This window comes from Emys orbicularis, chromosome 10, assembly GCF_028017835.1.
Source record: "Emys orbicularis isolate rEmyOrb1 chromosome 10, rEmyOrb1.hap1, whole genome shotgun sequence".
In the NCBI taxonomy this organism is placed as follows: Eukaryota; Metazoa; Chordata; order Testudines; family Emydidae; genus Emys; species Emys orbicularis.
Genome location: NC_088692.1, coordinates 32,336,977 through 32,359,569, shown reverse-complemented (window position 1 = coordinate 32,359,569; position 22,593 = coordinate 32,336,977). Strand labels below are relative to the sequence as shown.

The 22,593-nt window shown below is 46.2% G+C and overlaps 1 protein-coding gene across 1 annotated transcript in view; it reads left to right on the top strand.

Annotated features, from left to right (window-relative positions):
• The window catches only part of RHBDF1 (rhomboid 5 homolog 1), a 96,781-nt gene that overhangs the window by 47,219 nt on the left and 26,969 nt on the right, over positions 1-22,593 (top strand). Inside the window, exons 3-7 of the mRNA XM_065412568.1 lie at positions 4,191-4,321; positions 15,197-15,410; positions 21,071-21,277; positions 21,917-22,039; positions 22,217-22,377. Coding sequence (XP_065268640.1) covers positions 4,191-4,321; positions 15,197-15,410; positions 21,071-21,277; positions 21,917-22,039; positions 22,217-22,377 — 836 coding nt within the window. The remainder of the gene's footprint in view (positions 1-4,190; positions 4,322-15,196; positions 15,411-21,070; positions 21,278-21,916; positions 22,040-22,216; positions 22,378-22,593) is intronic.

Below are 22,593 nucleotides of genomic sequence, written 5' to 3'. Positions count from 1 at the left end.
GCTGTCATGGGATAAGAGGGAAGATCATCTCCTGGATCAGTAACTGGCTAAAAGATAGGAAACAAATAAATGGTCAGTTTTCACAATGGAGAGAGGTAATTGGTGGTGTCCCCCAAGGACATATTCATAAATGATCTGGGATAGAGGGTAAACAATGAGGTGGCAAAGTTGGCAGATGATACAAAATTACTCAAGATAGTAAAGTCCAAAACTGACAGTGAAGAGTTACAAATGGATCTCAAAAAATTGGGTGACTGGGCAACAAAATGGCAGATGAAAATCAATAATGATTAATAAAAGTAATGTTAATTGGAAAACATAATCCAACTATACGTACTAAATTAGCTGTTATCACTCAAGGAAGTGATCTTGGAGACATCACGGATAGTTCTTTGAAAACATCTGCTCAATATGCAACAGCAATCAAAAAAGCTAACAATGTTAGCAACCATTACGAAAGGGATAGATAATAAGACAGAAAATATAATAATCCCACTATAGACATCCATGGTAACCCACACCTTTACACTGACCGTAGTTCTGGTTGCCCCATCTCAAAAAAGAAATATCAGAATTGGAAAAGGTACGAAGAGGGGTAACAAAAATGATTAGGGGTATGAAACAGCTTCCATATGAGTAGAGATTAAAAAGATTGGGACTGTTCATCTTAGAAAAGAGATGACAAAGGGGTGATATGATAGAGATCTATAAAATCATGAATGATGTGGAGCAAGTCAGTAAGAAAGTGTTATTTACCCCACATAACATGGGAACTAGGGGTCACCCAATGAAATTGAAGAGGAAGAAGGTTTAAGACAAACAAAGGAAGTACTTCACACAACGGAGAGCCAACCTGTGGAACTCATTGCCCGGGGATGTTGTGAAGGCCAAAAGTATAACTGGGTTTAAAAGGAATTAGAGAAGTTCATGGAGGATAGTCCCCACTATTGCTATTAGCCAAGATGGTCAGGGATGCAACCCTGTGCTCTCGATGTCCCTAAGCATCTGACTGCCAGAAGCTGGGTTTGAACAACAGGATGGATCCACTTGATAATTGCCCCATTCTGTTCATTCCCTCTGAAGCATCTGGCATTGGATGCTGTCGGAAGACAAGATACTGGGCAAGATGAACCATTGGTCTGACCCAGTGTGACCATTCTTATGTCCTTACAGTGTCAAAAGCCTTACTAAAATCGAGAAAGATCATATATAATGCTTCTCCTCTATCCACTAGGCTATTAACCCTTTCAAAGAAGGTTTGGTATGATTTGTTCATGACAAATCCATACTGACTATTCCTTTCATAACCCTGTTATCCTCTAGGTCAGGGGTGGGCAAACTTTTTGGGCCGAGGGCCACATCTGGGTGGGGAAATTGTATGCAGGGCCGGGGCAGGGAGTGTGGGGTGAGGGAGGGATTGTTGTTGTGCAGGAAGGGGATCAGGGCAAGGGATTGGGGCAGAGGAGGGGTGCGGGGTGTATGAGGGGGCTCGGCAGGGGTTGGGTTGTGGGGTGTGGCAGGAGGCTCAGGGCAGGAGGTTGGGGGTGCAGGGTGCAGCAGGGAGCTCAGGGCAGGGGGTTGGGGTGCAGGGTGTAGGCAGGGGGCTTAGGGCAGGGGTGCAGGAGGGGTTCGAGCTCCGGCCCGGCGCCTCTTACCTAAAGCGGCTCCGGAGTGGCAGCGCCACTCACCGGGTCCAGGGCAGGCTCCCTGCCTGCCTGCCGTGTCCCCGGCCCCGCGCCGCTCCAGGAAGCGCTGCGGCCTCTGGGAGAGGGGGGAGGGGGAGCGGAGGGAGGGCATGCGTTGCCCTTGCCGTGCCTCCAGGTACCTCCCCCGAAGCTCCTATTGGCCACGGTTCCCCGTTCCCGGCCAATGGGAGCTGCGGGGGGCAGTGCCTGGAGTCAAGGGCAACGCACACGGAGCCCTCTCCCCCCCGCCCGCTTCTGAGAGCGGCACCGGGCCTGCGGCGCCACAGGGGGCAATCCCGCGGGCCGGATCCAAAGCCCTGAGGGGCCGTAGTTTGCCCACCCCTGCTCTAGGTGCTTACAAACTGATTGTTTAATAATTTGTTCCTCTGTCTTTCTAGGGATTGAATTTAGGCTGGTCTATAATTTCTTGAGTCCTCTTTGTTCCCCTTTGTAAGACAGTTACGATGTATCTTCTTCTCCAATTGCCTGGGACCTGACCTGTCCTCCCATGAGTTTGCCAAAGATAATTGCTAATAGATCTGAGATCGCTTCAGCTAGTTCCTTGAGTACTCTAGGATGAAGTACATCAGGTCCTGCTAACTTGAATACATCTAACTTGTCTAAATATATTCTTTAACCTGTTCTTTCCCTATTTTGGCTTTTGTTCCTTCCCCCTTGTTGTTTTAATATTAATTGGGTTGAGTATCTGGTCACTGCGAGAGAGCAAAGGGAGCGAGGGAGCTGCCTGCAGAAGACTTGAATCCTGGAGCAGGCTTGCTAAATGAGCCAGTCAGAGACACCTGTTGCAGGGAAGGAACCCCAAGCAGCTGGTTCCTTATGAGAGAGCTGAAGCAGTTCTGGGGGGAGAGACTGACACTTGAGAAGCTGCAAGGGAGTCAGCTTGGGTAGGGTAGATGCAAACTGATGATAGGCTCTGTGAGGAAACCATTTCTGCGCCCCAGGCTCTGAGGTAAGAGCCAGGCCTTGGGACAGGTTTGTGGGGGGCTCTGTGAATGAGTGGGAAAATTCCTTTTTTGTGTTTGCTTTTTTTGGAGCTTTGTAAATAAAGAAAACAGACCCCAAGAAGGGCTGTTGGAGGAGGAGAAATTGGAGGAGAAAGACTGTGGTTTGTCCAAGGAGCCCTGAAAAAGGGGAAATGGGTGGGGCACTGCAGACATACCCATGGCCATGAGGGGGCGTTACAGTCATCATTAACTTTTTTAGTGAAGACTGAAACAAAATGGGCATTAAACACCTCAGCCTTCTTCATGCCAGCCATTATTAGCTCTCCTTCCCCACTAAGTAGAGGACCTACCCTTTCCTTCGTCTTTCTCTTGCTCCTAATATATTTAAAGAACCTCTTCGTATTGTCTTTTATGTCCCTTGCAAGTCGTAACTCATTTTGTGCCTTAGTCTTTCTAATTTTGTCCTTCTAATTTTGTCCCTACCTGCTTGTGCTGTTCTTAGCAATTCATCCATGTTTCCACTTTTTATAGGAACAACAAGGAGTCCGGTGACACCTTAACGACTAACAGATTTATTTGGGCATAAGCTTTCGTCCAAATAAATCTGTTAGTCTTTAAGGTGCCACCGGACTCCTTGTTGTTTTTGTGGATACAGACTAACATGGCTACCCCCTGATACTTTTTATAGGGTTTCTTTTTGATTTTCAGGTAATTTAAATGCTCCTGATGGAGCCATATTGGCCTCTTACTATTATTCCTATCTTTCCTTCACATCGGAATAATTTGCTGTTGTGCCTTTAATATTGTCTCCTTGAGAAACTGCCAACTCTCCTGAACTCCTTTTTCCCTTAGATTTTTTTCCCATGGGACCTTACCTACCACTTCTCTCAGTTTGTAAAGGCTGCTTTTTTTAAGTCCATTGTCCTTGTTCTGCTGCTCTCACTCCTTCCTTTCCTTAGAGTTATGAAATCTGTCATTTCATGGTCACTTTCACCTATATTACCTTCTACCTTCAGTCTCGCTACCAATTCCTCCCTGCTGGTCAGATTGAAATCTAAAATTCCTATGCCCCTGGTTACTTCCTCCGCTTTCAGAAACAAAAAGTTGTCCCCAGTGCACTCCAGGAACTTACTGGAGATTTTGTGTTTTGCTGTATTACTTTTCCAACAGATGGCTGGGTACTTAAAGTCCTATATTACTACCAGGTCTTGTGTTTTGGATATGATGGCAAAGTCCGTCTCCTCGCTCATGTGACTAGTGCCCAGTTCTAAGAATGCAGCGCTATGAGCCTGGGGGTGTGTAGGGAGAGAGGCCCTGACCATAGGTGACACATCTCTCTTACCTACTCAGAACTGTAGCAAAGCCCATGAGCTATTAGTGCCCTACAGTGCCCTACACTACAGTGTACAAACAGCTCTTGGCTAGGGAAGCTGCCATACTGTTGGCTTCTTTGTGTTTCATGTCCCTGTTGGGTTTTGCTAGGGAATGAATGTGCAGCATGAATGCTGGGGTACTGAAATACTCCCCACTTGTTTTGCAGCCATTTAAACGCCAGGCCTTCCTGAGAAGCGTCAGCATGCCTGCTGAGAACACCCGCATCCCCTCCCCGCCAAACGAGGTGCGGCGGCCCATGCTACAACGACAGACCTCCATCACCCAAACCATCAGAAGGTAAGACGTGGCATATTGTGCACACAGACTGTTTTAAGAGGGAAAGGTGAAGGCCTTGGGATTTGCAGGTGACAAGCCTCCTGGCTTCGTTTGCACTCTCTGAAGAGATGCAGCAATTTCCTGCTCAGGATTCTGGATGGTGGAGTCCAAGGAGCAGTTTCCTCTACTAAGGAGAGTTTTATTTAGAACTGCTGCTGGGAGATCAGAACATGCCCACGTTGTTGCATTACACTCTCCTCCTTGCATTCGAAGCGCCTTATCATGATTTTTACTGTACCATAGCACAGAATATTTCCTGAGTGTTAGAACTGCCTGTTCTCTCTGACTTGGTCAAAGCCCTTCAGGAGATTATTGTGCTCCGTGTTTGGGAAGATACTTCAAATCACTGCAAAGGGGGCAGGGTCGTGGTTCTTGGGCTGCACATAGAGAAGCAGTATGTGCTAGCCAAAGAGCTTCTGTTGTCTCCCTGTGCCCCAGGCCCAGTCCTTCCCAGAGGTCTCCTGGGGCCAGCAGCTCTGCACCGCCCTTATTCAGGGCCATTTGCACTTGGCCCCGTATGACCTCAAGCTGCTGTTTTGCCAGAACCAATGGAAATGAAGGGCCTCCCTGTCTGAGATCCAGCTGGAGGGGCCATGGGCAAAAGTTAGTTTGGACAGAATTGTACTAAATGTACAATTTGGACAGAATTCTGTGCAGTGCTGGGAGTGCCCCTCTAGGGAAGGCTGCAAGCCATTCTCCATTTTAGGCCCTTAGTTTCACACACTCCCTTCTGAGCTGATGTGTTCTCGGCTTGGGCTCTGCCCAGAGGGGAGAGCTCTGGAAAGTTTGAGCAAATTTCCTCAGGCTGCTTGTGTTTATGACATGTCAAACAATGCACTTCTTGCCTTGTGCAAGTAGTCTGACCACCCCTTTCCAAATGGCAGAACCAGTTGATGTCTGCCTGACGTCTGCTCGAAAGCTTGTCTCTCCCACCAGCAGAAGTTGGTCCAATAAAAGATATTACCTCACCTGCCTTGTGTGTCTGACACCTGTTCAGCAGCCTGGCCGTGATGGTTCTTAGGAAGGTACATGTGCCTGGATGTGTTTGGGGAAAGAACCTTTGAAAATAGGCAATTGTTGGAGAAGGAGGGAATCCTGCTGTGCAGACGTAGAGCAGGGGAGAGAGAGCTGCTCTGCAGCTGTTCCCATGGCATCTGCTTTCTTGGCTGCCAGCTTTATGCACTTGGGACTTTTGGGGTTCTGGAGAACATGGTGGGACGGTGTCTGCCCCCAGGACTGAGAGCAACCCCTGCCTTGTTAGTGATGTCTGTATATTGGGGTAACATGCATCTGCATCCCCAACTGATCCTGAAGCCCCAGGTCACATTAACAGGCAGAAGTGACTTTTCTGTCTGTATTAGACATACTGATCCAGTTTCTCCCAGGTGTGGCTATCTCCTTACTGATCCCTGCCCTATGACTTTTGGCCTGGTTAATATTTATCATATTATAGAAGCTACCAGCACTCCAGACAAAATTGGAGTTCCAGTGCGCTGGGCACTGAACAGACGCAGTGTGAGACTTGCCCCATGGATGAACAACATGCACAGCTGCATGTTCCCCACTCAGTTATACTCTTTTCCTAATTATCATTTTAAATAGTCCCCCCCGTCCCCATGTTCCGAAAATGTGACCTGGGGAACACGCTTGTGCGTCTGGCTCTTGGGTGTGATGGGTTTGATTCCCATCTCACATACTCCGCTAATGCGGTTCTGCTGGCTCTAAGGAGGTCATTCCCTGTTTATGGGAGAGGAGCCTACAGCTCCCTTGATGATGAGCTCCTCCCTCTGCATCTGCCCTTGGTGCCTGCCCCATGGAGGACTGGGAGGCCACTGGAGCTTGAAGGGTTGATGCCCTCTGTGCTGCCATCCAGAGGGCAGCGGTGTCAAGTCTAACAGGGCAGAAAGTCCATTGATCAGTATGGGGGATGTCTCTGGGGTTCACAGCCTGTTCATTCCCTAATCTCCTACCTACCCCTTTCCTGCCAACAATCACTTTCTCAGCCCTCCTGAACAGCACACAGAGTCCTGAACACCTGGCATTGGGCCAGATTCATTGCTGCTCTATGACCTTTGTGACAGCTAGACTGGCCATGGGGCAGGCATGAGCACCCTGCTCAATAAATAGGGAATACACCATGGAGAAGGGGCCCGTGTGCCAGGCCCAACAGCTGAACCACTACCTTTGCAGGAGCTCTGAGCACTGGGTGCATTCCGGGGGATAGGCCAGAGAAGTGAGGGGGCAGCTGAGGATAGGAGGAGGTTCGGCCAGCTCAGCCCTGAGCCCCAGCATTTCTACACCCTTGTAATAACCCATAGGGACCATTGCAACTGGCACAAGTTAGGGCAGCCCCTAAATGGGAGAGGCACAGGCTGCCTCCCCTCTATCCCTGCATTAGCACACATGTGGGGATGAATCTTCCCCCTGCTGCTGTTCAGAGGGGTGAGGGCTCCTGGGGCTGTGAAGGGGCTACAGCAGGTGCAGAATGGTCCCTGGAGAGTGGGGAAGCTGCTCATGCTCCATCGAAGCGCTGAGGTCAGATGATCTGCTCATGCCAACAGTCCCTAGATCTGACTCTCTGGGCCTGGGTCTGGGCAGGGCATGCTTGGTGCTGGGTCTTTGGCTGTTGATCTGACAGAACTTGTCCTGCCTTTCTGGGCATGTTGGAAAGTCCATTTACTCTCTCAGGCTGGGGGTAGCTGTGGGCTCTGCTTGGTAGCCTGGATCTGGCGTTGTGTCTCTGCTGTAGTGAACGTTTCCATTGTTTGTTTTGTGCACTGTTATTTTACAGCCCTGAGAAGTGCACAAGGCCCCTCCTAGTGCAACTGGGGAGTCACAATTCCTGGGTGGGTAAATGGCTCAGAAGTCCCATTCGCCTTCATGTCACATACAGGAACTTTCAAAAATGTTCTCCTGCTCTGAAAAGGTGATATCTAACATGTTGCAGTAAGATAATGTAGCTGTTCCACACAGGCTTGTACACAGCAGAGAGGGTCTGCTAAGGGCACTGCTTTTCTTTATTTATGTGCCTTTTGGCAAGTGTCTTTGACTCATGCCTTGTAGGTGGTCCACCAGATTCCTAAGGAGTGGGGAAAGGCCTGGTGGACTAGCTTGGAAGGGTATTCCGTGGGCAGGAGGGAGTTGTAGGAGATGCAAACGGGGCACTGAGGGTGAGTGACAAGGGTGGGAAATGGCGTAATAAAAGACTAGGATAGATGAGTAGGAAGGGCAAGACTAGAAATGTACATTTGATACAAAGACGGTGGAGAGCTAGTCGAGAGATGCAAGGATGGCGTGTGATGAGCTGGCCAGAAAGATGATCTCAGCAGCTGTGTTGTGTGGTCTGGGCAGCATTGTGTGCATCAGGGAGGCTGCAGATATCAAGGCAGGAGATGATGGGGGCCTGGATGAGAGTTTTTTAGTGGTATGGACAGAAAGAAAAGAGCAGAGCTTAGTGATGCTGAAGAAGAAGAATCAGCAGGATTCTCTCCCATAGCCTAGATTCCAGTGTAGGGAGATGAATGGGTAGGAGCCAGAGGTCCCCAGAGGGAGGGGTAGGGAAGGAAGATCAGGAGCCCAGTTTTGGCCTTGTTGAGTTTAAGTTGACAGCAAGACTTCCAGGAGGAAGCTGGGAGTGTTTAATTCAGCCTCTGCCCTTGCTTTCACAGGGGCTGGTCAGCAGCAGCCTCATTTTATAGAGAAAGCAACTGACACATGGAGAGGTAAAAGCCAACATTTCCAAGTGTTGGTGCCTAAAGGTGGGCAGCTCAATCCATATTTAGTAAGGCTGTCGATTAATCACAGTTAACTCACGTGATTAATTGAAAAAAAAATTAATCCCGATTAATCGCAGTTTTAATCACACTATTAAACAATAGAAAATCAATTGAAATGTATTACATATTTTGGATATTTTTCTACATTTTCATCTATATTATATTCTGTGTTGTAATTGAAATCAAAGTGTATATTATTTTTGATTACAAATATTTGCACTGTAAAAATGATAAACAAAAGAAATAGTATTTTTCAGTTCACTTCATATAAGTACTGTAGTGCAATCTTTGTCCTGAAAGTGCAACTTACAAATGTAGAATTTTTTGTTACATAACTGCACTCAAAAACAAAACAATGTAAAACTTCAGAGCCTACAAGTCCACTCAGTCTTACTTCTTGTTCAGCCAATCGCTAAGACAAACAAGTTTGTTTACTTTTACGGGAGATAATGCTGCCCACTTCCTATTTACAATGTCACCAGAAAGTGAGAACAGGCATTTGCTTGGGACTTTTGTTGCTGGCATTGCAAGGTATTTACGTGTCAGATATGCTAAACATTTGTATGCCCCTCCATGCTTCGGCCACCATTCCAGAGGACATGCTTCCATGCTGATGACGCTCGTTAAAAAAATGTGTTAATTAAACTTGTGACACAATTCTCCGCCAAGGAGTTCAATGTCCCTTGCTCCGTTTTACCTGCATTCTGCCATATATTTCATGTTATAGCAGTCTCGGATGATAACCCAGTACATGTTGTTCATTTTAAGAACACTTTCATTGCAGATTTGACAAAATGCAAAGAAGGTACCAATGTGAGATTTCTAAAGACAGCAGTCGATCTAAGGTTTAAGAATCTGAAGTGCCTTCCAAAATCTGAGACGGATGAGGTGTGGGACTGCTTTCAGAAGTCTTAAAAGACCAATACTCCAATGCAGAAATTACAGAACCCAAACCACAAAAAAAGAAAATCAGCCTTCTGCTGGTGGCATCTGACTCAGATAATGAATATGAACATGCGTCAGTGCGCACTGCTTTGGATTGTTATCGAGCAGAACTCGTCATCAGTGTGAACGCACGTCCTCTGGAATGGTAGTTGAAGCATGAAGGGACATATGAATCTTTAGTGCATCTGGCACATAAATATCTTGTGACGCCAGCTACAACAGTGCCATGAGAACGCTTGTTTTCACTTTCAGGTGACATTGTAAACAAGAAGCAGGCAGCATTATCGCCTGCAAATGTAAACAAATTTGTTTGTCTGAACAATTGTCTGAACAAGAAGTAGGACTGAGTGGACTTGCAGGCTCTAAAATTTTACATTGTTTTACTTTTGAATGCAGTTTTTTTTTTTTTTACATAATTCTACATTTGTAATTTCAACTTTCATGATAAAGAGATTTCACTACAGTAGTTGTATTAGGTGAATTGAAAAATACTATTTCTTTTGTTTTTATACAGAGCAAATACTTGTAATCAAAAATAAATATAAAGTGAGCACTGTACACTTTGTATTCTGTGGTGTAATTGAAATCAATATATTTGAAAATGTAGAAAAGATCCAAAAATATTTAAATAAATGGTATTCTATTATTGTTTAACAGTGCGATTAATCGCACGATTAATCGTGATTAATTTTTAAAATCACTTGACAGCCCTAATATTTAGGCACCTAAATAGAAAGTGGCTTCACTTCCAGAAGTCTGGGGGACACAGGCCTCTCTGGCGTCAGCAGGAGTCTTGGGGAAATCAGGTCAAGAGTGTAAGTGCATGAAAGGTAGTCTGTGCCCTAACACATGTGGAAACATGGTGTTTCTTGCCCCAGGCTCTGCTGCAAGTTACAAGCACGGCGGCTCTTTTCTGCCATCCCCAGCTTCTCTCCGCAAGGTTGTGCTGTCCATCAGAATATGGCCTTGGGTGCACCTGGTCTCAGCTGTCACTGTGGTCAAGATGTTATAAACAGGAATAAATGACAATGCAATACCCTCCCTTTACCCCACCCCCCATGGCAATGGGAAAAGGCACCTCCCACTTGCTGCCGCTCCCAGACGGCCCTGCAAGCTCTCTCCCTTCAGCTCTCTTTTCTTTGCAGCAGACGGGTACGGTTTGAGAGGATTCAGACCTTGCCTATTCATGGGCACCGGGCGGGCAGAAGGCCCCTGAGAAAAAGGCAGTCAGTTCCCCGATCGCTCTTCAGGTACCCTTGGTATTGAGTGTGAAACCCAGCCAATGCATGCGTGTGGTAGGGCTGCTTTGAACCGTGCACGGATGCTAGCTCTGCGCCATGCTGCCTACTGCATAGATCCCTGGGCCTGGGCAGGATCCAAACAAAGGGGCCTGCTGTGGTGGGTGTCATGTGCTCACCTAACAGAAAGAGTGATCACACCCACTAAATGTTTCAGAAGCTGAAAATACCTAGCATGGAATTGACTAATGAACCATTAGCCTCCTTCCCTCCCTAACAAGCCCGTAGCCTCCTGGCCTCCTTCACAGCTAGAACCAATTCCCAGAGGCACGACTAAGCCCCACGGAGCTCCAAGTGCAGGGTGCACTTCTTCACCATGCCGTGCAAACGGGAACAGAGTAGTGTGTACACAATGCCTTATAATGATAAACAGTCCCCTGGGGAGGGGAAGAGAGAAAGAGAATGACCCACAGGACACAGATGCTAGTCACCGTTGCTTGATATGCCTCTGGAAGGTGCTCCGATAGCAAGGGAGATATGTTACACTCCCAGACCAGGAAGGATTTTAAAACTGGAGTTTTATTAAAGTTACTATCCAAGAAACCAAACAAACGCAGTTTGCCCAAGCCCCACGCCTGCTCAGTCTCACTGGAGTACAACAACTGCCTCCTGTGGCCACACCTTACTTCCCCACTGTGTTCACTTTAACCTCTTCAGCAGAGCTCCAAAGCTGCAAAGGCACAGGGCACATCTTTAGGGCCAGGGTGCACATAAATATAACCCTGGCATTCCATAATGAGTGCTACAAATAGAACAGGATAGCTGCCCCTTCCATCCCAACATCACAGCTTTGACTTCAATCAGAGCAATTGTCTTCTTTTGTCCTCTGCTGTCAGGGCAAGGGACCTGCCTTGCTGGTGGCTAATGGAAGTGGAAGGTGTTCAGAGGGCTCTGAGGCATGATCCGTTTCCATCAGTACATTGTTCCATCCATGGTTGGTTAGGACAGTGCTTTGCCCTCTTCCTTCAGTGGAGTGGCTCCTAGGTGCAGGCTTCACCCTCAGAGATTACCCTGGTTCACGTATGTCCTGTGACAAATGAAGTGACTGGGAAGATGGGTAGAGTGCTGGTTACGGATGCCTTGAGACAAATCTGGTCAACTGAGCCATAAAGATTGTTTTGAAGCCTTACACTGTGGCCACGCAGGAGGTAAGGAGAGTTTCTTTCTTCCACTGTAGCACCTGTACAATCTTAGTGGGTTTATTCTGGGCTGTGGACAGCCCAGTTAATTCAGGCTTTGTCAGCTTGGGTGCTGATTCTAGTCCCTCCCACTGTGGGCAAATGGAGAACATTGTTCAGATTTGAGCTGATCTATCGGTGTCTGTAGGAGCAGAACAGTATCCTGAGGGGATGCATCCGAAGAAGTGGGTTGTAGCCCACGAAAGCTTATGCTCTAATAAATTTGTTAGTCTCTAAGGTGCCACAAGTACTCCTGTTATTTCTGAGGGGATGGACTCCTGAGCAGAGTGCAAAGCCACCTCTCTCTGCTTGACTTTTGGCCTGTATCACCTTACTGAGGTGCTGGAGGTGTTAGGAGAAATTTGGGTCACTCCAATCAGGTGAGATCCACAGGCTGGTGAAGACTAGTGGGGAGCGCTGGGTTTGTTATTAGAGGAAACTGTCCATGTCTCCGCCAAGGAGGAGATGTTGGTGCTTGACTAGAGTTCACCATCTGGAGTCTAGTTGGATGAACAAGTGACATTGGGCCAGGATGGCTTTGTTCAACCTGCATGTGTCCAGAAGGACAGGCTCTCTTCTCTTGGATGCAGACCTTGCTTACTTCATCCGGGCAAGGTTAGACTGTTGCAATGGGGGCTACATTTGGACCTGGTGCAGAAGGCAGCTGCGTGCTGGGTGAATCGAGTGTCTCACTGGGAGCACATGACTAGGGTTACCATACTTCCGGTTTTTCCCGGACATGTCCGGCTTTTCGGCAATCAAACCCCCATCCGGGGGGAATTGCCAAAAAGCCGAACGTGTCCGGGAAAAATACCGGCCGGGCACTTCCTCTCCCGCGGCTGCTCTGCTCCTCCCCTGACTCAGACTTTGGCTCTGTTTAAGAGCCAAGCTGCCCGAGCCAGCGCTACTGGCTTCGGGCAGCCCCCCTTGCCTCCAGACCCCGAGCCGCCGGAGCAGAGCAGCTGGAGCCGGGAAGTGCCCGGCCGGCGGCTGGGGCACGGGGGCTGCCCGAAGCCGGTAGCGCTGGCTCAGGCAGCTTGGCTCTTAAACAGAGCCGAAGTCTGAGTCCGGGGAGGAGCAGAGCAGCTGGAGCCGGGGAGGAGAAGTGCCCGGCCGGCGGCTGTGGTCCGGAGGCAAGGGGGCTGCCTGAAGCCGGTAGCGCTGGCTCGGGCAGCTTGGCTCTTAAACAGAGCTGAAGTCTGAGTCCGGGGAGGAGCAGAGCAGCTGGAGCCGGGGAGGAGAAGTGCCCGGCCGGGGGCGCAGGGTCCGGAGGCATAGGGGCTGCCCGAAGCCCGAGCGCTACCGGCTTCATGGTTTGCCGGGCAGCCTCCAGACCCTGCGCCCCCGGCTGGGCGCTTCCCCTCCCGGGCTCCAGCTGCGCTGAGGAAGCGCCGACCGGGGGCGCAGGGTCTGGGGGCTGCCCGGCAAACCGTAAAGCCGGTAGCGCTCGGGCAGCCCTTTTCGCGTGGCTGGGAGGGAGGAGGGGGAGTTAGGGCGGGGACTTTGGGGAAGGGGCGGGGAAAGGGCGGAGTTGGGGCGGGGCTGGGGGTGGGAAAGGGGCGGGGCCGGGGTGGGAAAGGGGCGGGGCCGGGGCCCGTGGAGTGTCCTCTTTTTTTATTTTTTAAATATGGTAACCCTACACATGACACCAGAGCTCTGTAATCTACACTAGCTGCTGGTTAACGTCCAAGCAAAATCTAAAATGCTGGTTTTAACCTATAAAGCTCCAGATGGCAAGGGAGCCACCTCTTTTCCTGGGCTGCACTGCCAGAGCTGCCATCTGCAAAGCTGCTTAAGCTGAAGCCCTCTTGGGAATGACAGAGAGGAGGCTGCTGGCAGGGTGAGGGCATTCTCCATGAGGGCCCCTTGATTTTAGAATTCACTCTCCTCCTTGGATGAAAATAGTCAAAGTCTTTTGACCTTCGGGACACACTGCAGGGCTCATCTGTTTTGGGTATCTGGGAAGGGATATACAGAGGAGACCAGTCTGAGATGAATGGAGTTACAATTGGAGTTTGTTAACAGAAGAGGCTGTCTGAGGCCTTTGAATTGGATATGTATTTACATAATCCAGACCGTTTGGATAGGGACCTTTTTGTTATAAGTCAAAAAACAGCGTTTATTCTCTCGCTGCCCAGGCACAAACCCCATTAACAGAATCTTGCCCCTGCCTAATTCTAATTCTAGGGCATAACCTACTTCCTGCTAATACTAAAGTGGTATATTCCCCTTTGATGCCCAGGCATAAACCCAATGAACTATCAGTAACTGAGTCTGCTTCCCTCTCAGTGCCAAAACATACCCCCTGGCCTCCACCATGAGCACATGCTAAAACCCCTCCCTCAGTGTCACAGCATCAGTGGATGTCCTTGCTCCCAGTAAGGAGTTGATGCAAAGGATCAGATGATCTCATGCTTCCATGTGTGCACTTGGGTGGGGTTAGGATGAAATTTTTCTTCACAGCATTGAACACTTGTCTAGGTGCGTTATGGGTTCTTGTGGCTTGCCTTCTTTGGAAGCAGCAGGTATTGGCCACTGCTGGAGGAAAGGCATGGTGGATCAGTGGCAAATCTTACATTTCTAGGACTGTTTACAGTGCATGACTAGAGAGACAAGGTGGTGAGGTAAGTAAGTACCTCACCCACCTTGTCTCTCTAATGTCCTGGGATTGACATGGCTAAAATTACACTGCATGTTACAATGCATGACTGTCCTCCTGCATTTGGGGTGGCTTGTAATGCTCCTAATTTCATCCCTCACATGTTCTGGCTTCCTCTGGGATTTTGTCTTTGAATGTAGATGCCTTTCAGTGATGAAGCAGCAGCAGTGCAATACAAACTGTTCTGCTCCCAGCAGAGCCCTAGCAATATCCTGATGGCCTGCTTGGCTGCATTGCTGCACTCCACTGCCTTCTGCTCCTAGCTTTTCTCAACTTCCCGCAGCAGGCAGCTCAGTGCCATGTACCCCTGTAACCCAGACATAGGTTATATGTTGGAAACTCTAGATCCCAGGGAGCATAGTGGTGCTCTGGTGCTGATGCTAACTTCAGCTAAGTACCAGTGTGGAAACCACAAGGAGGGAGAGGGATTGTTTAGAGCACAAAGGCAATAATGGGGAGTCAGGAGAAGAAAAGATGAATTCAGACTGAATATGAAGAAACTCTTCCTGACTCTGAGATGGCTGAGGCTGTGAAAGGGCCATGGCCCCACCACTTGGGACTAGGCCTGGTCCAACATGGGTAAGTATTTTCTGTGAAAATGTTGAAAGAAAAAAATAATTGTTTCATTAAAATATTTTTCCAGTCAAACTAAATGACAAAACAAATGGGTCCCCTGGTTCCTGCTGCCCCTTCTTTTCTTTTCCCCACTGGAAAAACTTTAAAAAAAAATGTGACAAAATAATTTTGTGTGTGAAATGTTTGTTTTGGTAGAAAAGGCATTTTTTGTTGTAATAATGTTTTGATGAAAATTTTGTGCCCTGGTCTTACTGCATATTTAAAACCAAGCTGTGAAGAGCCCGTGAGATATACTGTAGGGCAGAATCCTGCATGGGAATGGACTAGGTGTGATTTCTATCTCTAATTTGCATGATTTAAGCGAACCCAAACCTTCCCTGTGCTTCTGTGTCGGTGTCTTTCAGGGGCACAGCAGATTGGTTTGGTGTAAGCAAGGATAGTGATGCCACTCAGAAATGGCAGAGAAAAAGCCTTCGCCATTGCAGCCAGCGATATGGGAAGCTGAAACCTCAGGTCATCCGGGAAATGGACCTGCCTAGCCAGGATAACATCTCACTCACCAGCACAGAGACTCCTCCTCCTCTCTACGTCGGGCCTTGTCAACTTGGCATGCAGAAGGTGAGTCCAGTGGAGGAGTAGCCAGGGCCATTCCATGGAGCTTGTTAGCTTTCAGAATATACCAAAAAGGCTCTTTTCTCCCCTCTCCGACTGCTGGATGCTAAGCCTGCTTTAGGGTTCAGTGTTTCCTGAACATTTCAGATCCGTGTACACAAGACACTATAGAGATCAAACATGGAAATGAAGATCTTACAGGAAAGGAAGAGTTTCCTGTGAAAGGATGGTTTCCTAAATCTCATATACACATTATAGCACACTCTTCCCATAATCAGTATTGTCACTTCCACTTGGGCCTCTATGGTTTATACTCTGCAATCTGTTTCCCCAGGACTCTGAGAGCCATGTCTTTGTCCCTTTGGCATCATTACTGAGTGAGAATGGTATATGAGCACTAGTCAGGAATTATAGTAATCGTGGAAGGTGTTTTTCAGCATTCTCCATAGCAAGATTCCAGTTTCCTAGTCAAATCTGGTTGTCAGAGTCTCTTCCAACATGGGGTATCCAGCAGTTTTGAGAGGAGAACTGTCAGTTTACTTCCGATACCCAGATTAGACCCTATCCTCCCTAACTGCAGTTTCATACTAATAGCCCCATTGCCATGCAATGCACTTACTTTTTTATTCTTCACATTTTGCTGGCTGAAGACAATACCCTAGTTTTCAGTATCCTCAGAAATATTATCTCATGACTTCACAGGAGCTACCTATGTATCAGCTGTCTTACAGCAGGCTGGTACGCTCTGCTCACAAGCCCTCAGAAATTGCCAGGGGAAGCTGTAAAGCTTCCAGCTTCCTTGCCTACTCCGTATTCCCAAAGTATAGATTCTGCCTGTACCCAAACCTAAATGAGGTAACTTCATTAGCACTTGAGCTCTAACCTGAAGGGTTCCCAGTTCCTTGCATTTCCCTTGTAATTGATCGGATATTATGAAATCAGTTAAGAGTGCTGCTCTTGTCCAGATGGTGAAATGGGATATGAAACTATCTCCATCTGCAGTCTCTAATCCCATCTTGGAGAAAGGAGGGTAAGGGCTTGGTAGTGTCTCCATAGTAAAGGATGGGCTATTGTCTAACCCTGATTCTGCCCACCGAGTGCTCTCTCTCCTCTTTCTCAAAACTTGAAATGTCTCATGATTTTTTAAAGTTTTTTAAAGTTTGGATTTAATCAAACAAATCATTTTAGAATTATGGGACTTAGAAAAATGGCTTCTTTTTCCGTTTGGAAAAGCCCTTGAATCAACTCATAGTTTACATGTAGCTTCAAACAGGTCCTGTGCTCTAGACCTTGCTGAGAACTCAGGCACAGAACCACCTTAACAAAGTATTCTTAAATATAAAATATTTATTCATGGTCAAGATCATTAATATTGGAACTTCATCCAGTCCTCTGACAGCAGTTGTAACTTTTGTCTAAAACCTTGTGTTCGTTCTCGAAAGTAATCTCTTTTGTGTGCCAATTTATAAAAGACTTGTAAAGTTATTGAGCACCACATCTCAGGCCTCACAAAAGTTATAATCTCTCCTACCCTACCCATTGGAGCCACATGGAAGTTGTAATGTCTGTTGGATGTAGCTGCTGCAGTTTATAACGTCCATATGAAACAATAGAAAGAGACAGGCTATGTTGTGCTGTTGGATGTTGAACTCTTGGTTATGAGCCCAACCATCAGAGCCTATAACTTTTTCAGGCCACAACTGTTGGGGTAATGAGGGTTATATGCTATACTGGCAGAATTTGTAAATCTGCCAAGGATTGTATTTCATCAGCCTTTTGGTTAGGAGAGTGCATAGAAATTGCTGCCATGGTCAGCATTAGTTTTTTCTGGCTGTGTTGGACAGAGTTAAATCCTAATTTCTGGCATTGTGGAGGAGTAATGTGATGTTTCTGGATCCTGTAACTTCACAAGTGTGTGCTGCCCAAGAAGGTTACAAGTAGGGCTGTCGATTAATCACAGTTAACTCATGCAATTAACTCAAAAACATTAATGGCGATTAAAAAAATTTATCGCGATTAATTGCAGTTTTAATCACACTGTTAAGCAATATAATACCAATTGAAATTTATTAAATATTTTGGATGTTTTTCTACATTTTCAAATATATTGATTTCAGTTACAACACAGAATACAAAGTGTACAGTGCTCACTTTATATTATTTTTGATTACAAATATTTGCATTGTAAAAATGATAAACAAAAGAAATAGTATTTTTAATTAACTTCATACAAATACTGTAGTGCAATCTTTGTCGTGAAAGTGCAACTTACAAATGTAGATTTTTTTTGTTACATGACTGCACTCAAAAACAAAACAATGTAAAACTTAGAGCCTACAACTCCACTCAGTCCTACTTCTTGTTCACCCAATCGCTCAGACAAACAAGTTTGTTCACATTTATGGGACATAATGCTACCCGATTCTTATTTACAATGTTACCTGAAAGTGAGAACAGGCATTTGCGTGGCACTTTTGTAGCTGGCATTGCAAGGCATTCACATGACAGATATGCTAAACATTTGTATGCCCCTTCATGCTTTGGTCACCATTCCAGAGGACATGCTTCTATGCTGATGACGCTCATTAAAAAAATTTGTTCATTAAATTTGTGACTGAACTCCTTGGGGGGGAGAACTGTATGTCTTCAGCTCTGTTTTACCTGCATTCTGCTATATATTTCATGTTATAAAAGTCTCGGATGATGACCCAGCACATGTTTGTTTTAAGAACACTCACTACAGATTTGACAAAACGCAAAGAAGGTACCAATGTGAAATTTCTAAAGATAGTTACAGCAGTCGACCCAAAGTTTAAGAATCTGAAGTGCCTTCCAAAATCTGAGAGGGACTAGGTATGGAGCATGCTTTCAGAAGTCTTAAAAGAGCAACACATTGATGTGGAAACTACAGAACCCAAACCACCAAAAAAGAAAATCAACCTTCTGCTGGTGACATCTGACTCACATGATGGAAATGAACATGAGTCGGTCCACACTGCTTTGGATTGTTATCGAGCAGAACCTGTCAGGAGCATGAATGCATGTCCTCTGGAATGGTGGTTGAAACATGAAGGGACACATGAATCTTTAGCGCATCTGGCACGTAAATATCTTGCGACGCCAACAGTGCCATGTGAACGCTTGTTTTCACTTTCAGGTGACATTGTAAACAAGAAGTGGGCAGCATTATCTCCTGCAAATGTAAACAAACTTGTTTGTCTGAGCGATTGGCTGAACAAGAAGTAGGACTGAGTGGACTTGTAGGCCCTAAAGTTATCTATTGTTTTATTTTTGAATGCAGTTTTTTGTACATAATTCTACATTTGTAAATTCAACTTTCATGATAAAGAGATTTCACTACAGTAGTTGTATTAGGTGAATTGAAAAATACTATTTCTTTTGTTTTTATAAATTGCAAATACTTGTAATCGAAAATAAATATAAAGTGAGCGCTGTGCACGTTGTGTTCTGTGTTGTAATTGAAATCAATATATTTGAAAATGTAGAAAACATCCAAAAATATTTAAATAAATGGTATTGTGTTATTCTTTAACAGTGCGATTAATCGCGATTAATTTTTTTTAATCACTTGAAAGCCCTAGTTACAAGTAGAGCTGGTTGAGAAATTGACAAATTTCGCAGAAGGTTTCAGAATTGGTTCATTTTTCAAATTTATTATCCAAAATTCTAATCAGTATGTTTATCATTTTCCATTTTCTAAACAAGCAATATTGGGGAAAAAATTTGGTCAGATTAGTCACTTGGTAGGATTAAAAAAAAAAATAAAGAAATTATTGACTCAATTCCTTATTTTGGAAATAGTCAGCAATAAATGAAAAATATCTATGAAATTTTCTGTGAAAAATTTCTGTGGATGTGAAGGAGATCACTCGTTTCTGGAGTTCCTCCTTGTTGCTAAGCATGGTGTAGTGTCACTCCCCCCATCTGGCACTCCCAGCTGCCCATTGCTTTGGCTCTGCAGTGGTCTCTTTTCCTGTAACTCGGCCCTCTGGCCAGGTCACAATTGAGTCCACCTCTGGCGAGGTACCAGAAAAGTCCAAGTCCAAGTCCAAGACCGTATATCAGATCTTCAGCTCTGACACTGGGCCTTGTGTCCTCACTCCCTTTTCTCAGGGCTCTCTGTCATCCACGTCCCTTTCTCAGGGACTTCATGCCACCTTCCCTGGTGGCTGGTAGGGAACCTGGCCCCTCCCACTATATCAGATTCCAACCCAGGGATCCTGTAACCAGCAGCCAAGGGCTGCTCTGCAGAACTCCTTCCTGCTGCCCCCTTGGGCTTCCAGTTGTGTTACCTTAGCCCCAAAGTGAGGTAGGGTTACATTTTCAAAAATGGGGCCCCAATCTTGCAAACACACATGTGCTTTACTTTACTTTCTTAGATAGTCCCACTGAAGTCATGTTCTGGTGGGAAAAAGGGGGAAGGGGTATTTAAAAAAACAAAACCAAAAGGAAGCGAGAGGAAACACCCCCCCCATCTAAAATGAAATGAAAAATGCAATTTGAAACTAAACAAAATGAAAAATTTCAGTTTGTTTCAAAATTTTCCATTGAAATATTGAACAATATAATTGAAGATGACATTTTTCTACAAAAAAAAATTATGTTCAACAAAACAACAATTTTTGGAGAACAAAATTTTTAAGCTGAAAATTGTTACCAGCTCTAAAGAACAGTAGTGATGACCAGAAGGGAGTTTTTGTGTTCTGCTGCTTAGGAATGGAGGAATTTCAGAGATCTAACTAAGCTGGGTGAATGTAGATTACGTTCAGTGCTGATATTGCCGCAAAGTAGCGCACATTGGAGGGGAAAATGTGAACTATTTACACATCTTGCAGGGTTCTAAGTTAACTGTATTAAATCACAAAAAGGACCAGGGCATCACAGAGGACAGCTCAATAAAGACCTCTGCTCAGCTGTGGTCCAGAAAGCAAACAAGATGTTAGGATACAGGATGGAAAATGCTAAGGTAAACATTGTTATGCATTGTGTAAATCAGCCCATCTCGACAGCACTGGTCACTCCATCTCAAAAAGGATATTGAACAGTTAGAGGGGTCTCGGAGAAGGAATTTACTTTAGGAATTATTTTGGGGAAGTTTTCTGACCTGTGTTAAATAGAAGGTCATACTACATGATCACAGTGGTTCCATCTGGCCTTGGAATCTATAAATGGAAGCCAAAGAATGATCAAGGGCCTAGAAAAACTCTCATTCACACAACAGATAATTAGACTGTGGAATTCACTGCCACATGATGTTGGTGAGGCCAAGAATTTAAGAAGAGTCAAAGAGGATTGGACACTCGTGGATAGTCTTGTTATCCATATTTGTTATAGTTAATGATGATAAACATTTTGGAAGGAATGTAAAACCTCATGTTCAGGGCTCACGGTGTGACCTTCATGGAGTACAAATTATCCCACACCTTCCTCTGAAGCATCTTGTGCTGGCAGCTGTCAGAGACAGGATACTGGGCTTGATGAAGCCCTGCTCTGATCCATTCTGGCAGTTCCTATGTTTCTTTGTGTTTGTTGAGGGGAGAAAAGGGCCCCAAGAATGAGGCACAGGCCTTCGCTTCTGGCCTGAGAGTGCATGCTGAGATCTCCCCAGTTTCTCACAGTAACTGAGATCCTCTCTTCGACTGCAGATTGTAGACCCTTTAGCACGAGGCCGAGCATTCCGTATGGCTGATGATAATGATGGATACAGCATCCCTCACACACCAATCACTCCAGGTGCCACATCACTGTGCTCCTTCACCAGCTCTCGGTCTGGGTTCAATCGCTTACCACGACGGCGGAAACGGGAATCAGTGGCTAAAATGAGCTTCCGAGCAGCAGCAGCCCTGGTGAAGGTATTTTTTGAGTGAGGGGGATTCCTGTGGGGAGGGGTGGAGGTCTCTGGTGCAGGCACCCTCTATGGGATTCCTGAGGTGGGAGGAGTTATAAAATGGGACTCCACTATGTCATTTTGGGAAGTCACTGTTCTGACTATAAGTACACTTTGCACTGTGTCTCCTGCCCATGCCTAGAAGGAAGTGGAGTAGACCAGATTACCTGTAAACTTTACAAAGACCTGCCAAGAGTTTGTCAGTCTGAGTGCTTCAGGGCTGACAACAACCAGGCTCAAATGTTCTTTACAGAATTTGGTTAGCAGTAGGTAAGCTCTAGGCTCTGATTGGATGAGAAGTTTGGAAAAGCTAGGCTCTGAATGGGTGATGGTCCTTTGTAAGAAGCACATTAGAGCATTCGTATACTGCAGAAGGCACCATTTAGCTCAGTTGAAAGGGATGGTGCTGCCATCTTGGAAATACTGGTATGTGGAATTCACAAGTCTCACTAGAAGGGTGTCAGGTGGCTGGTGGATCTTCTGCACTTAGTTTGGTGACTCCCTGACTCAGCTAAGCCCCTGAAGAAGCAGGGTCTTCAGAACTCTTTAAGTGTTTGTGGGGTCAAATTTCTCTGTGACTGAATGCTATTCCCTTCTCTTCCAGGGCCGTTCTGTGAAGGACAGTACCCTGAGGAGGGCTCAGCGGCGCAGTTTCACCCCAGCTAGTTTCTTGGAGGAGGACACAGTGGATTTCCCGGATGAGTTGGACACCTCGTTTTTTGCTCGGGTAAGGGGAGCAGTGCTGGCTTTGTCCCGGTAGCCAAAGGCTGTAAGGACTCTATCACCCAGCAGTATGCGTGGGCTCAAGGGAGAGGTGCCGCTCCTGCCAGAGCTTCCTTTTGAGTTACTTTGTTCTAATAAGTCACCGGAATGTCTTTGACAGGACTTATGTTTCTTTGCCCAGGAAGGAGTCCTCCATGAGGAGCTCTCTACATACCCCGATGAAGTGTTTGAATCTCCATCTGAAGCTGCAATCAAGGACTCTGAGGTGAAACCCCAGGATCAGGCCGATCTAACAGGAGGTGCCTTAGACAAAAATGAACTTGAAAGAAGCCACCTGATGTTGTGAGTATCTTCCTGATAGTTGGCAGAATCTAATCCATGGTCCCGAATGTGGGAAGGGAAGGACATTTCACACCACAGGTTTGAAAGGCCTTAGCCACCATTGCTCATGGTGAAGACAAGCCCAGAGGAGCTAGTGTCTCTGATGCTGCTGGTACTCCTTGGAATGGATCTGATACACAGGCCTGACTTGTGTAATGATTGATACCTCAACTCAGC